Source organism: Leucopleurus acutus (genome assembly GCF_964270905.1).
Source record: "Leucopleurus acutus genome assembly, chromosome: 13".
Lineage (NCBI taxonomy): Eukaryota > Metazoa > Chordata > Mammalia > Artiodactyla > Delphinidae > Leucopleurus > Leucopleurus acutus.
In genome coordinates this window covers 40,997,441-41,011,352 of record NC_139155.1, presented here as the reverse complement: position 1 = coordinate 41,011,352, position 13,912 = coordinate 40,997,441, and the positions used below count along the sequence as shown (strand labels likewise).

General features: G+C 39.8%; 1 protein-coding gene across 9 annotated transcripts in view; it reads left to right on the top strand.

The window, feature by feature from the left end:
- The window catches only part of DTNA (dystrobrevin alpha), a gene marked incomplete at both ends in the record, with an annotated part of 127,938 nt that overhangs the window by 100,552 nt on the left and 13,474 nt on the right, over window positions 1–13,912 (top strand). For 4 of the 9 annotated variants that reach the window (XM_082853655.1, XM_082853654.1, XM_082853653.1 and 1 more), the window contains 2 exons: window positions 2,349–2,445; window positions 4,248–4,298. In XM_082853655.1, the coding sequence (XP_082709781.1) occupies window positions 2,349–2,445; window positions 4,248–4,298 (148 nt within the window). Of the gene's footprint in view, window positions 1–2,348; window positions 2,446–4,247; window positions 4,299–6,769; window positions 6,809–12,393; window positions 12,554–13,912 lie in introns of those variants that run through there. The other 5 variants (XM_082853649.1, XM_082853647.1, XM_082853650.1 and 2 more) reach the window with 3 other exon arrangements.

Sequence of the window (13,912 nt, the reverse complement as noted above, 5' to 3'; positions counted from 1 at the left end):
TCATGAATGACAGTATATTTTTCAACTTTTTATTTTGAAAAAAAATGTAAGCCTACGGAAGTGTTGTAAGAATATCACAATGAATTTCCTTCTACACTTCACCTAAAGGTTGCAAACATTTTGCCACACCCTTTTGCATCTCCCTATATATGCTTATATATGTAAATTACGTATGCATTTTTGATGAGCCATTTGAGAGTAAATTGCAGACATTATAACACTTTACCCCTAAATACTTATGTATATATTTTCTAAGAAAAAATACATTCTCTTGTATAACCATGGTATCATCATCAAATTCAGGAAAGTTAATATTGTTATTTATTATTATCTAATATACAGTTCATATTAAAATTTTGCCTATTGTTCCAACACTGTCCTAAAGAAAGTAGGTTTTAACGCACACACAAAGCTAGAAATAATCTGACAGAATAAAAGGCATTCGTTCAGACGTGAATATTTTTAGCTCTATGAAAATAAAATCACTACTTAGTCCTTGTTTTCTCATTTTTCCTTGGGACAGTGGAGGCTACACCACAGATGTGTTACCCACATTTGGTAACCACTGGTATAAACACTTATAGAGAAGACATTATTAAATGATTTTTTAAAAATTATTATTATCATTATTAAATGATTTTTAAAAATGTAATTCAATCAAATGCATGAAAGAGTAAATGTCATGTTTTGAAAGAGTACTACTGTAAGATAAATGTACAAGTAAGGTTTTTTCAATGTTGGTTAATTATAGATTACTATAAGCTAACTTTTTCTGATAGTTTTTGGATGCTTCTCTTAATATTTCTTACCTATAATATTAGAAGTTTGCTTCAACCTTCTTCTCAAAGTGCTCTTATGATCAAAAGGCCAAAATTTATAGAACAGTATCTAGAAGAGAACTGGAAATAAATCAGAAACATTATCTACTCTTCTGCCAAGCCCTTCTGAGGATGTAGTTGGAACACCATGTGCAGACAAGGTCAAAGAAAAACCAGCTAATGGGTTTGTCATTGAAGAATATTTTCGAATTGGCAAGACTTTCAAAATTAGAACACTACAGACCAGGAAGACCAAAGACTAAAATAAGATAGCATTAAAGTCTATAAAATTATGATGTGCCTTGTCCTCGGGATTCAGAAAAGAGGCAATTGTAAAGAAAATCAAAGGAAGGATTGCTCTGGAATAAGCTTTAAATGGCGATAAAAGCCAAAAGTATAAATATTTTCAAAAAGAGTGATGTGTTTATAAGTTTTAAATTCATAATTCATTTAGAGAAGGCCTATATGAAAGCAAATTAAAAATGTCTCCTTTATATCCATAACCTGTCCTCCCACAAAATATCTTTTAATTGGATGAGTCATTGACCTAACTCGGTGTGACATTTTTATATTGTCAGTTTTTCATTTCAGAGTCCCTGCTATAGCTCCACTTAATATTGTGTCTGTGCCGTTGAGATTAGGCATACTTAGTCATACATTAACACATACGTGGTTAAAGCATCCACACACTTTTTAAAATATAATTTCCAATATTTCAAAATCAGACAGGAGCCTTTGGGGCAAGGAAAAAATGTATGTATTACTTTTTCACTAATGGTCATGAAATAATAGATTTGAAATAGATTTGGAAAATATACTTCAGAAATGTGAATCATTAATATTCGTGTCCTTCATTGTCTTCATTCTTGCTGACAGCTGATAGAAGTTCTGCAAAACAAACCAAAATTAAGCAAACACAAACCTTGTAGATTGTTAGAACAATTGTATAGGAACTCCTTTTTTTCTGACCTCACTCTACGCAGCCAAACCTAAGCCAGAAGATTTATATTGACTATAAAAACTATACCACGAATATTTCTCCTCTGAAAGGCACCACACTGCATACTAAGAATTGAAGAGATGAAAAATATACTTTTCTAAATCTGATTTCCACATACTAAGGTAATCAGTGTTTTCTGTGAGATTTACAAAAAGGTCCTTGGTTTTGGAGGATCTGAGGGATTGGCCTTTTTCAGTGACAATTTGGTTTTTGTTTATTATCTCAAGGGGACCCAATGGCACAGCACAGGGCCCATGACATAATAAGCATTCAGAAAAGATTTCATTAAATAGTTAATTCAGGGTAGATGGGGGTAAATATCCAATAAGAGTTTAATTCTGTTTTAGTATGACTTTTAACAAATAAACATACATCCAAGCTATAATTGTTCATTCATTTGACATTTCCCTGCCTGGTAACCTATGTCAAAGACCCAGAGATGCCCTTTTTCTAGCGGTCCACAAGACTGGCAAATGTGATTAGCTCAGTGAATTGAATGCTGTTTCTGATGACAACTGCTTCTTTCTTAGACAGCGCAAGGATGAGCTGGAACAGAGAATGTCTGCTCTCCAGGAGAGCCGGAGAGAGCTAATGGTCCAGTTAGAAGGTCTCATGAAGCTACTAAAGGTAAGATGTTTCAAATAAATGTTTCCTAGACCTACAACTATGGCATTTGTAAAAAAAATTTTTAATTAAAAAAATAAAAGAAATTTGCACATAATGTGCAATGGTTTTTTCAATTACTATATGTGAGTTCCTCCAAAATGTGCTTTCAAACTCAGTTTTAGTGTCTCTTCTCAGGCACATCAAATGATAGCAGTCAACTATAGGGCTCATTCTTGTCCATTTCCTGGAACCAGACTACTGAGGACCTTCACGGCACAACTTATTTCCAGTTGGCTCATTTACAGTTCCTTTTGTCCTTGGAAGTAGTAAAACTGGATTTATTTCGAAATATTTTACATTTCATAGCCTTCAGAAATTCTGACTAATCTAAACAGAAGCTAATATCTAATTCAGAAAATGAAGATACAGCCATTAAATAATTTTGGTGATTATAGTTTTATTAAGGGGAGTAACTTTGTTAATTTCAGTAAATGTTGTCAAATCTGTGTGGCTTTAGCAGCAAGTCACATAACTTCTCTGGGTTTCAAATGCAAATTGTAAATGGGAATATCTACTTAACTTTTCTGCAGGTAGAGGATTTAATAAGATGATCTATAGAACCTCCTCTGCAGAGTGTTATAATAATAATTCTCATTGGGAAGTGGCATTCTTTCTTTCATAAATCTTATTCCCTTCTTCAGTATGCTCTAAATTGCATTTCAACCCAAAAGTAGACTAATTATGGCCTCATGTCCATGACTGCCCCAGCAGAGGTCTGTTGTCATCCTGCCTGATGTAAATAAGCATGAACCAGTATGGACTGGAACTGTGACATGCCAAAGGCAGGAACTAAAACTTCTGATAAAAGGACATAGGCAAAGTCTCTGGGACAACTCACTTGTGAGACAAGATGTCCTGCCTTTCAGTCCCTGGATCTCCCATATTCCTGACACCCCATCATTTATTGTTTCTGTATTGTTTTCTTTCTTTCTTTCTTTCCCTTCCTTTCCTTCCCTTTCCTTTTCTTACTTTTCTTTCTCTCTCCCTTCCTTCCTTTCTTTATTTATTTTTTAATTTAAAAAAATTAAATAGTTAACAAATATTTGTTGGAACCTACTGTGTCCCAGGCACTGATGTAAGTGTAACACTTTTTTCTTTTGTTTTCTTTATTCTTTTATATTCCTTAGTCGACTTTTCCTGCCATCAGTGTCAGGAATGCTTTATCTTTACTAAACAAAATTTACTTTTCATTGTATTAGACATATAAAGTGCAGAATTCAGTTTTTGTTTTACTATCTATGTTAAGACAGGACTAGATAACTAATAACCTCTTGCTGTTTCTGCCCTATTATCTCATTTGATGATATAAAAAAGCTCTTTCTGGTTTTTGTTTTTCCAAATCTACCAAATGAAGTGGGCCCATCCCATCTTTCCCTTCACTGAATGACAGGAAACTGAAAACAGCCCCCTGGTTCTACTTCTGTAGCTTCTGTCACTGTAGCAATGGGATAGGAGTCTATTTACCACCAGCTATCTTGGCATCAACGTAGCCTAATTAAGCATAGTCTATGGTATCAGGATGTACCAATAGCAGGATAGAGAGAGAAATCATGTTGAAGGATGGTTGGATGCATGGAGGAAAGAGATGGGTCTGTAGTCTCAAATATCCAAATAGACTTGGAACTAAAGTCACCAGGAGAAGAGGCTTGACCTGCCATCAAAGCCACATTGAGGTTTCCCCCACCTCCATTCCTTCACACTGTGTACCTGCTCTTATTGGAACCCTGGGTAATCTAACTATTATTGATTCGATCTTTCTGTAGGAAGAAGAATTGAAGCAGGGAGTAAGTTATGTCCCCTACTGCAGGTCTTAACTAACAGTGGAGGGGCCTGCCGTCCTGCCGTTTTTCTCATTGCTTTCGCCTCTAATGTATGTTCATGCTTCAGTTTGGAAAGAGAAAAAAAAAAATTATACTAATTTGCTTCCTTTTCAATGTAGTGCTTGATTGGAGACATATAAAATTTAGCATTTTTTATAACTATTACTACCGTCAACATCAAAAGAAGAGCTATTATGTCCTTTAGAACAGGGAACACGCTTTAACTTGTTGGAAACTTTTTAGACCTCCAGGGGTCTAAGTTTCAAACCAGTCTCATGCTCTTCTGGGTTGTTGATCAGACCCTTCTCTTCATAGAAAGACACTCACCACAATCACTAACATTACACTAGCGAGAATCCACAGCATCAGAAGCTAACCTCAACATCCTCTCATGCTGTGAATATTCAGTTCAGTTTCCATTTTACTGAAAAGATGTGGAACTTCTTTTTGTAAAAACCAGCCAATTACATCTCCTTTCATTGCATAATGTTTAAGCCCTGCTCCCCACTGCTCACCGTTATGTGCTCAGTCTAATAAGAGAAAGACTGTACTCCGTAACTGTTCACTTCCCAAACCAGAATCCCTACCATTGGTTGACAGTCATCTCCAAAGAATAGGTAACTTTCAGCCTTTCTCGTACCACCAAGCACCTTTCTGCTGTAGGAGTTCACAAGGTGTTACATACATCTTCCCTGGAAATAGGAGCCTTGTGACTGACTGTCTAACTGTAGCCTGAACTGAAGCCCCCTGTCTGGCCATGTAGCCAGTTGCAGAAGCCAGCAGAGGGAGCAGCGTACTCAAAATACAATAATAATAAAACAATGGCAAAATAAAAGCAGCTTTCATTTCAAGTGCATGTACCAAGCTGTGTATAACAATATATCCCACTTACTGGTCTTATCAAAAAGTTATATGGTATTTCCATGGATCCATTAGAACCGCAGCCTATCTGATTTCAACGTACCTTTCATTCTTCTGTATTCTCTTTCCTATTATTCACTGTGCGTGTTTGTGTGTAACAAAAAATGTTTGCAAAATGCTGGACACATTTTTACCCTTCATTCCCAAGGTCTGTAAAGAAGGAAAGTGTAAAACAAATCTGTAATGTCAGACAATAAAGACAATGTATTACATTATTTGTATTTTGTGAAAAAAATTACTTCACTAAACTGAAGTCAAATTTTAATGAGAGACAGTCCCCCTGGGTAAAAGACACACATTTGCTGCCTGTATTATTGCCCATAAATGCATACATGGGGTATTGCTGTTGTACGTACAACACACTTAGATCATGGTAAAGAAAAATGCCATCTCATGGTGCTTCTCTGCAAACAGCCTCTTTTCTTTCCTGTCTCTTACTCAGTGTGTGCATAGAAAAAGGAAATAAGGCTCACATATAACCTTCCTTCTCCTAGTGGAGAGAGTAGGCAACCATCCTGCAGCCAGTCAGCCCTGCTTTAGCCATTTCCCTCGGGGACCCTCTCTCTACCATTTCCAAGGCAGCACATTCTTGAAAGGCTCAGTGGGCCAGGAAGTTCATAAACAGATGAATGCATAGAGCCAAACCATGGCAGCGCCCATAAGAGCATTACTGCCTTCTTTCCCTCCAGCTCCTCCCCACTGGGCCCTCAACAGCTGCCACATCTTTGAAAGTCAGCCAGCAGTGGGTACTGCTGCCTAGGTACTTAAGGACCATTATTGGCAACACCCAGATGTCAGCAATGCGTTGTCTGGGTGGGGAGAGTGTTTGCGGGTCTTACTCATTTCTTTGCTTACATAGTCAAGCCTCTCTTCAAAAAGGACCCAAGGCAGCTTACAACTAGAGACATAAACAGTGACTTCATAAAATGGAAATAGAAAAATCGAAAACTGAAGAAGATGCAAATGTGCTAATCATAAGGGACAGGGTGTCACTCTGACCTTTCTAGCAGTGGGGCAAAAAAAAAAGGAAAACATAATTGGTGGTTTTATCAGAACAGAAATGCCAGTTCTCAAGGGACCAAAATTTCTGTTGGCATAAAATATAAAATGAAGTTTTCACTCAGAGCTTTATAGAAGTAGTGAATAATGAAACAGACACACGCAGTAGATTTCGTGTGGCTGATTCTTATACTGACCTTCAGTGAAAATTAAAGACAGAACCCCATATGTCCCAATGCTGCAGAGGCAGTTCTACAAGGAAATAAACAAATGCCATCCAAATTTATAGACTTCTCATGGTATAACATGATCTAAGGAGAGAATTTAGAAGTTTTAGTCTGGCATCTGCTTCTAAATTCTGTTTTTATTTATGAGCCTTTCCCCTTTGGCGACATTCTCTTTGTAAAATCAGATTTAAGACACCACACACAACAAATTGTGCTTGATTTAATAACCTCTACTTGCTTTATCATAAGTCTGTGTGGTTCAATGTATTTTATTATACTGGTATATATAGTTCCTACTTATGCTGTTTCTTGTTAGAGGTAATGCATGAATTTATTCCCCTTGAGGAGAGAACATGAATTTTTTTTAAAAATGGTGCCTGTAATATAATATGATGATTATGGTATCATAAGCAATAAATTTTTTTTACAAACTTGAATCGAAATTATCCTACCCTCTTTCTTCTTTGTGTATTTGTAAGATTTATTGAAGGAACCATAAAAAGAACACTCATAAAAAGTTTAATAACAAAGGCGGCTGGGATATAATAACAGTGACAGCATATTCCAGAGTTTCTGGTATCCTTCCAGTGCCAAATACTATGACCTGGTCTAAAACCAAGTATCCTTTAGTTCAGAAGGTAGGGTCTCAATAATAGTTTTCTAAGAAACATTACTGGAGCTAGACCTGAGTTATGGTGGTCCCAGTTCCTCACTTACAACTATAAGATCTTGAATAAGTCAGTTAACTTCCTAGCAGTTTATTTCAAACATACCGACAATACATGGCTCACAGGGTTGTTGTATAGATTTTAAAAGATAACAAATGTGGAACCACTTTGTGAAATACTATATGCAAGTCAGATATAAGCATAAATGTATGTATATATGTATACATATACACAGGAGAATGTATAAACTTTTCTAATTTGACCCACATTTTACACGCATGCGCACATACACACACTCGCTTCTCTTCCTTACATTAACTTGTTAGTTAATTGTCTCAGTCAAGGGAAGAAAGTCACACATCATTTCAACTTCCATCTCCTGCTCCCATTCTCTTCTCTATTTACTACTGGATGGCCCAATTAACTCGGGAAATCATAGTCATTCAGGTTCCTACTTCTTCCAAATATATTATGGAACATGAACAGGCCAGAAATGACAGATTTTAACAGTTTAGGTTCACCTTCCATTATTTCCCCTGCTCATCCTCTCTTATGGGTATTCTATGGAGTAGTGAAGCGATCAAATGTAGTGATCAAATGTATCAAAGTAGTGAAGCGATGAGGGCAGGTGGGGATCGTTCACATCATAAATAATCAACTGCAATATTAGGACTAACATCTGTGTTCAAAAGCATACCTTCCCAGCCTCTGTCTCTCTTTCTCTTTCTCTCTGTCTCTCATACTTCTTTTAAATTAGGAGTTGTTTAATTAATTCTAGAAAAGTAAAAATTGCTTCTGTGCTTAAAAGCCTTAGAAAATGACGCTTTATTTCACGATAAAGACTAAGCCCCTTTTATGACACTGGAGGCCCCCAAACCTGACTCCACCCCTTCTCAGCCTCATCCCACTCCACTCCCCACAGAGAACCTGCTGCATCAACCCCACTGGCTTCCCATTGTGTCTTCAGTGCCCCTCACAATCCCCATGCCTTGCCCTTGATACTCCAAGCCCTGGAATGCTCTTCTCTCCCCCGCCCCCCCCCCCCCCACAGTACTTGCTCTTTTCTGCCTGGAAATCTCTGCTATAAGACCCAGGGCAAATGGCGCCTCCTGTCTGACCAATCAGAATTAGTCATCTCATCTGTATCCCCACAAGAAGCCCCATGATGATAGTCAGTCAGTGTGTACTGGAAGAAAGGATGAAAAGAGGGTTGAATGTAGCTGAACAGGCTGCTACGTAAAACCAGGCCTGACTACACTGCATTCTCCCCCAAACCTGAGAGGCTGACTTTCGGGGGCGGGGTAGCTGGGTGGGGGAGGGTCCATAGTACCGCCTCCTCCTGTCTCATGGTCATCTGCTCTGCCATTTCTCCAGACAGGGCTGGCTCCACAATTAGACATTAGGCACTTTCCTTGAAGCATCCCTCCTCTCTGGTGCTGAGTGGAAACCCAAATACTTCCTGGAAAAAAATCGGAAAACGTATGGATCTTGTCAGACTTTTTAAAAATTGATACAACAGCAGGTTGAGTGGACTCAGAGAATGGAGGGTAGAAATGAATTTTTCATTTATTCTCTAGGAAGAGAACAATTTTAAATTTGCCAAGTATGATGTATGTTATCCTTCTTCCATAAATCACCCCTCTTCTCAGGAATTTGAGATCTATATATTGATCTGCATGGACCATTGTCCCTTAAGTCTTTGCTCCATTAATCACCGGATAATTTCCAGGAAAGGATGTTCACAGAGATTATTCATTCTAACTCTTCTAAAGTTGTTAGCCGACAACCATGCTTCATGACCAGACCAGAGGCCACCATTCCATAGGGGCCACACCTGTGAAAATGAAACTCTGTGACATCTTCACTGATCTACCCCAAAGCCAAGAGGCAACTACCCTTCCCTAGTGGTCCTGCAAGAACAGCAGAAAGGAAGAACAGAGATGGTGTTCCCAGCAATAAGTCTACTATGCATCAAACTGGCCAGTGTCCTGACAAAGGGTGATGGGGCCCTGATCACCCAGGGAGCCAGGGTTCTACCCCCAAGTCTGGGTAAAGACTGGTCATGACTGGGGAGTTACAAATTGTAGGAAAGATGCAGTGAATCTTTACTTCAGCGTAGAATCTTCCACCTAAATTCTTCATATAATCAGACTGCTTGAAGTTGCACCAGTTGGAGATTCATTTAGGAGTTGGTGGCTATTAGCCATTCACACATTGGTGTAATTTAGACTCCATCAATTGTTTTTCCCTTAACGTGTAACCGCAGTCCATTATTTTTCTCTTAACACAAGACCACTGATGGGAGTTTTGAAGACAGGAAACAGGCAGAAAGGTGTAGGAAAAGTTGCCTTTGGAGACAAGGTGTTAAGCAAGAAGAGGTGGGGCCGGTGCGGTACCCAAAGGGGAGGGGGGAACCCCACAAGCACCCTATGCTGCAGAGCCTGGTGGCACAGGTATGAGCAGGGCTGGCCTATACTACAGCCCCAGCACAGCCATCAGACATTGAAAAGCAGGCCCACAGCCTCATATCTGAAATCACTGGGTCCAGAGATCCTCTGGGACTCAGAATCTTTGAGGTTTTAGAAATGCAATGCAGTGCAGACACCACATAAGCAGCCTCACATTAATTATGAAACAACATGTGTTGCCCATTGGATTTCACATTTGCAGGTAAGAGACTGTGCACCTGTATTTCTGTCCTGGCTGATAACCAGCCTGAAGATTGCTTGCCCCACCCTGGGCACTCACGCTGCTCTCCATGACCCAGTAACCAGAAGGTACGGCCTGGCCCAGCAGAAAGCCCTAGGCCACTGCTCCATCACCACTCCCTAGTGAGTCTGTGTCCTACACCTTCTGAGTCCTCAGGTTGTTAGTGAAAGTATGTTATGAAACATAGATGGAAATATGTGATGGTTGGTCACAGTGCCCACAGTTCTGAGGAGCAGCCTGGGAACGCCCTGGCCTTGTAGCCTAAGGTCTGGGGATCCGTTTTATCTCTGTCCTTCACTAGCTCAGAGACCTTGGGTAATTATCACCTCTGATCCTAGCTTGCTAACCCGAAAAATGAGAGTCATAATACCTCGTATGGTTGTTGAGAGGATTAAGTGAAGTAGATGGGATTAAAATGCCTTCTAGACTGACAATTGCTATTCAGATATAAGCTACTATCATTCCTAGCACTGATTAGTGGGAGAATAAAACAAAACTAGGTATGTAAATGTGCTTTAGAGACTGTAAATTACATACAAACATGGAGTTTTATCATTATTGTGAATCTCCTATCGCAGAAGAGGATCTGGCTTCCAGGGTTGAGAAGGTAAGCCACCCTGTGTAGCCAAGAGGAGCCTTCTTCCTTCAGCCCCTCTGTCCAACTTCCCATCATCACCAGTCCCTCCTCCCAGCTGCACCTGGTTCCTTGGTAAAAAGATCAGTTGAGAAAGGGCAAGGAGCTCTGCTGAGGACCCCGTCTTGAAAAGGATGTGCAGGACGGGTTGCCAGGGAGAGGCACTTGATCTCAGGGTACCTAACCAACACCTGTCTCCTTTGAAGGATCTGTCACCAGCCATAGCCCATCCAGGTCCCCCCACTCCAGGGCAGGCAGACCACCTGGGCTCAGGCCCCAGCTCGGACACTCTAGCTCCATCTCCTGGGCAATTCTTTTCACCTCTCTGAGCATTGTGGTCCATAACGGCACATTTAGCATAATGGGACCTACTTCAATGGGTCATGGAGAGAAACCCATGAGGATGGACATGAGAACCTTGTGTGTATGGCAAAGCATGACTCAAACATGAGGTCACTTATTGGTGTGGGAAGCAAGGAAATGCCCAGGTACCTCAGAAGCAGAGGTTTCGTGGTAATGACATTGAGCTGCCCAAGTTTGCTGGGGGAAACCAGACCCATCCTGGAGCAGGCTGGGGCAAGGGGCTGCAAAGCATCACAAGCAGGCAAACTTCTCTTCCTTGGGCCTGAAAGGCCACTCCAAGGTACTGTTGCGAGTGAGAGTGGAATCCTCAGCACCTCAAGCATCACACGAGTTATTTTCTGTTTTGCTTCGTTTTTAATTCGGGATTTTTCTCAATTTATAGATTTGACTTTTCTGTGTGATGCTGAGCCCTGGAAAGCTAACAGCATGGCATTTTACAAGATTGATGTTGTGTGTTTTAACTGCAAGTAGCTGAACCCACAGCAAAGACCTTAATCGAATATTCCAGAGCACGGCTCTGGTGGTGCATGTCTGGGATTTGAATGGGGTGATGATGAATCTCTGGGCCTTGCTGTGGAAGAGTCCTCACTCTCCCTGGCCAGACCCAGCGGACTGGAGTGGAATTTATGTGAATACCTAATCTGTTGTATATGCACTTCTTACATTTTCTTATTCGTGCTGACTTTACTTCCTTTGTAAACTAAGTATTAAAACAGGAAATGTTTCCAAGAGACCTCATTGTAGAACCAAGGCTGCGAAATTCAGGGTTTGACAGCCTCAGAATTATTTCATGCCAAGGGCTGAAATGAGGAGATAAATGGCTTTGAAGTTGTGTTCTCCTTTTTTCTTTAAAATCCCACTGTTCTTGCTGCTAGAATACTGCTTTTTCATAGGCAAAGAGGACAATTCCTACAGGAAACATTACCCAAAAATTAGAAACCAGTATTTCTTTTTTCTCTTCCCCATTTGAATCCCTGAATCACAGAGCAATTCGACAAAGACAACTTTTACTGTAAAACAGGGATTAAACAATTTACACTTCATTTGATTCTTTATTTGAGACTTAACATATGCAATATGGCATGACATGATTGGAACTATAAATTATCCTCTACAGATGATGCCAGGACAAGACAGGTTGAAAGTTTAGGAAGAATGTAAACCACATCCATCCCTAACAGTCTCCGAGTTTATATTTAAAACTTTCTCCTAATGTCTTTTTATTCTATATAGAGCTTCCTTCAAGGAGAACATAAACACACCTTGTAATTATCACTGCTTAACAGTAGCTTCATTACATGGGCAAACATCTCCTATATTACAGAACAATGAATGCAGTACTAATATTCTTAGCTTTCAGTTTGTAACCAAAACTTCAGATCATGTACAGTAAGGTCCTAAATTATCTGCACCTGCAACTCAGGTTGAGAATTACCATCTTAATTACCTAGGATTTCCACCTACTTTGGAATTTCATTGTCACTGTCTTTAACATTTGACTGAGACACTGGGAAGGGCATCTGGCATCTTCTTGCGAAAACAATTAATGACTTGCATTGTCTCTCCAGACCCAGGGGGCAGGCTCTCCCCGCTCCTCCCCCAGCCACACCATCAGCAGGCCCATCCCCATGCCCGTCCGGTCAGCTTCCGCCTGCTCCACCCCAACCCACACGCCTCAGGACTCTCTCACAGGGGTAGGGGGAGACGTACAGGAGGCGTTTGCACAAAGTAAGTGGCTTTATTTGTGTGTGTGTGTTCTGCTTTTCTGTTGCAAATAAGTCGCCAAGGATTGCATGATCTAGAGTTATCAGAGCCTCACCGTGGATGCTCTAGTGTATTCCACAGTTCGTGTCAAAGCCGGGCCTGCAAGACTTTTTAGAAACTCCCTACACTAATCTGTTCTTCCCTTCACCATCTTATCTTCTTTTGGCTTCTCTTGCCCTGCCCCGTTTTTTTATGAGCCTTTGCTCATTAAGGGAAGGGAAATCCTTTCAGCAATATTCCAGGAAATCTTATAAATGTAATCCATTTTAAAATTCCAAAAGATATTTCCTCCTTTCGTCTCTTTACATGAAAGCAAACTCAAGATTGAGAGTAAACAATCCCAGCTCTTTAGCACTGAGGCGATCAAGAAGGATGCTTAGTCATTTTCCAGATGGCTTAAAGAGTTGAATCATTGCCTCTGTGTTATGGGGCTGCGAGGCTAGCTCTCCATAGTCAATAGAAGAGGGCAAAGAGGGATGTGAGATGACAAACAGCATTCTCCCACCTCTGCCTCTTCTGCTTATGTACTGCGGAGTGTCGGGGTGGGGTCCCAAAGCAAGTGATCTTATTCATTTGGAAATATTTTAACACTTTATAAAACTTTTTTTTGTCATCACTTTTTAAATTTGTAGAAAATTAGAAAAAAAGAAATCCTCCTGCCGACCCTCAGCCTGCCAATCTCATTCCTAGAAGTAAACACTATTAACAGCTTGGCCCTTCTCAACGTTTCACTTATATATAAATATCTATGTTTAAGTTTGCTTTTATGGACATATACTCTTCTTTTTCCACACAAATTCGATCATGCATTGCATTTTGGTCTGCAATTTGCATCTCCCTTGAATTAGCGGTATATGGTGGACATCCTCCCAGGTCCTCACGTGTAGATCTAAGGAAAAGAGCGACATATTCGATGACTAGTTTTAAGACAAAAAGAAACATAAACAGTTAAAAGACAAAAGAATAGACTTGATGAAACATTTCCAGCATATGTAGCAATCAAGTTTCATAATTTCAGTTATACATTAAAGTACACACAGCTCAGTCAGAAAAAGACACTCCCAAAACAAAAATAGGTGAAGGATAGGAACCGACAGAAGAACAAATAGCCGATAAAGATGTTCAATCTCACAAAGAGTTGTAGAAATACAAATTTTAATCAAAATCACCTTTTGCCTAGCAGATTCAAAAAAATTGTTTAACATCAGTAATATCCAGAGAGACTGAGGAAAAAGATGCTCTCATCCACTGTTTATAGGGGATAAAAGCTTACTTTTTTTTTTTATTTTTTTTATTTGTGGTATGCGGGCCTCTCACTGTTGT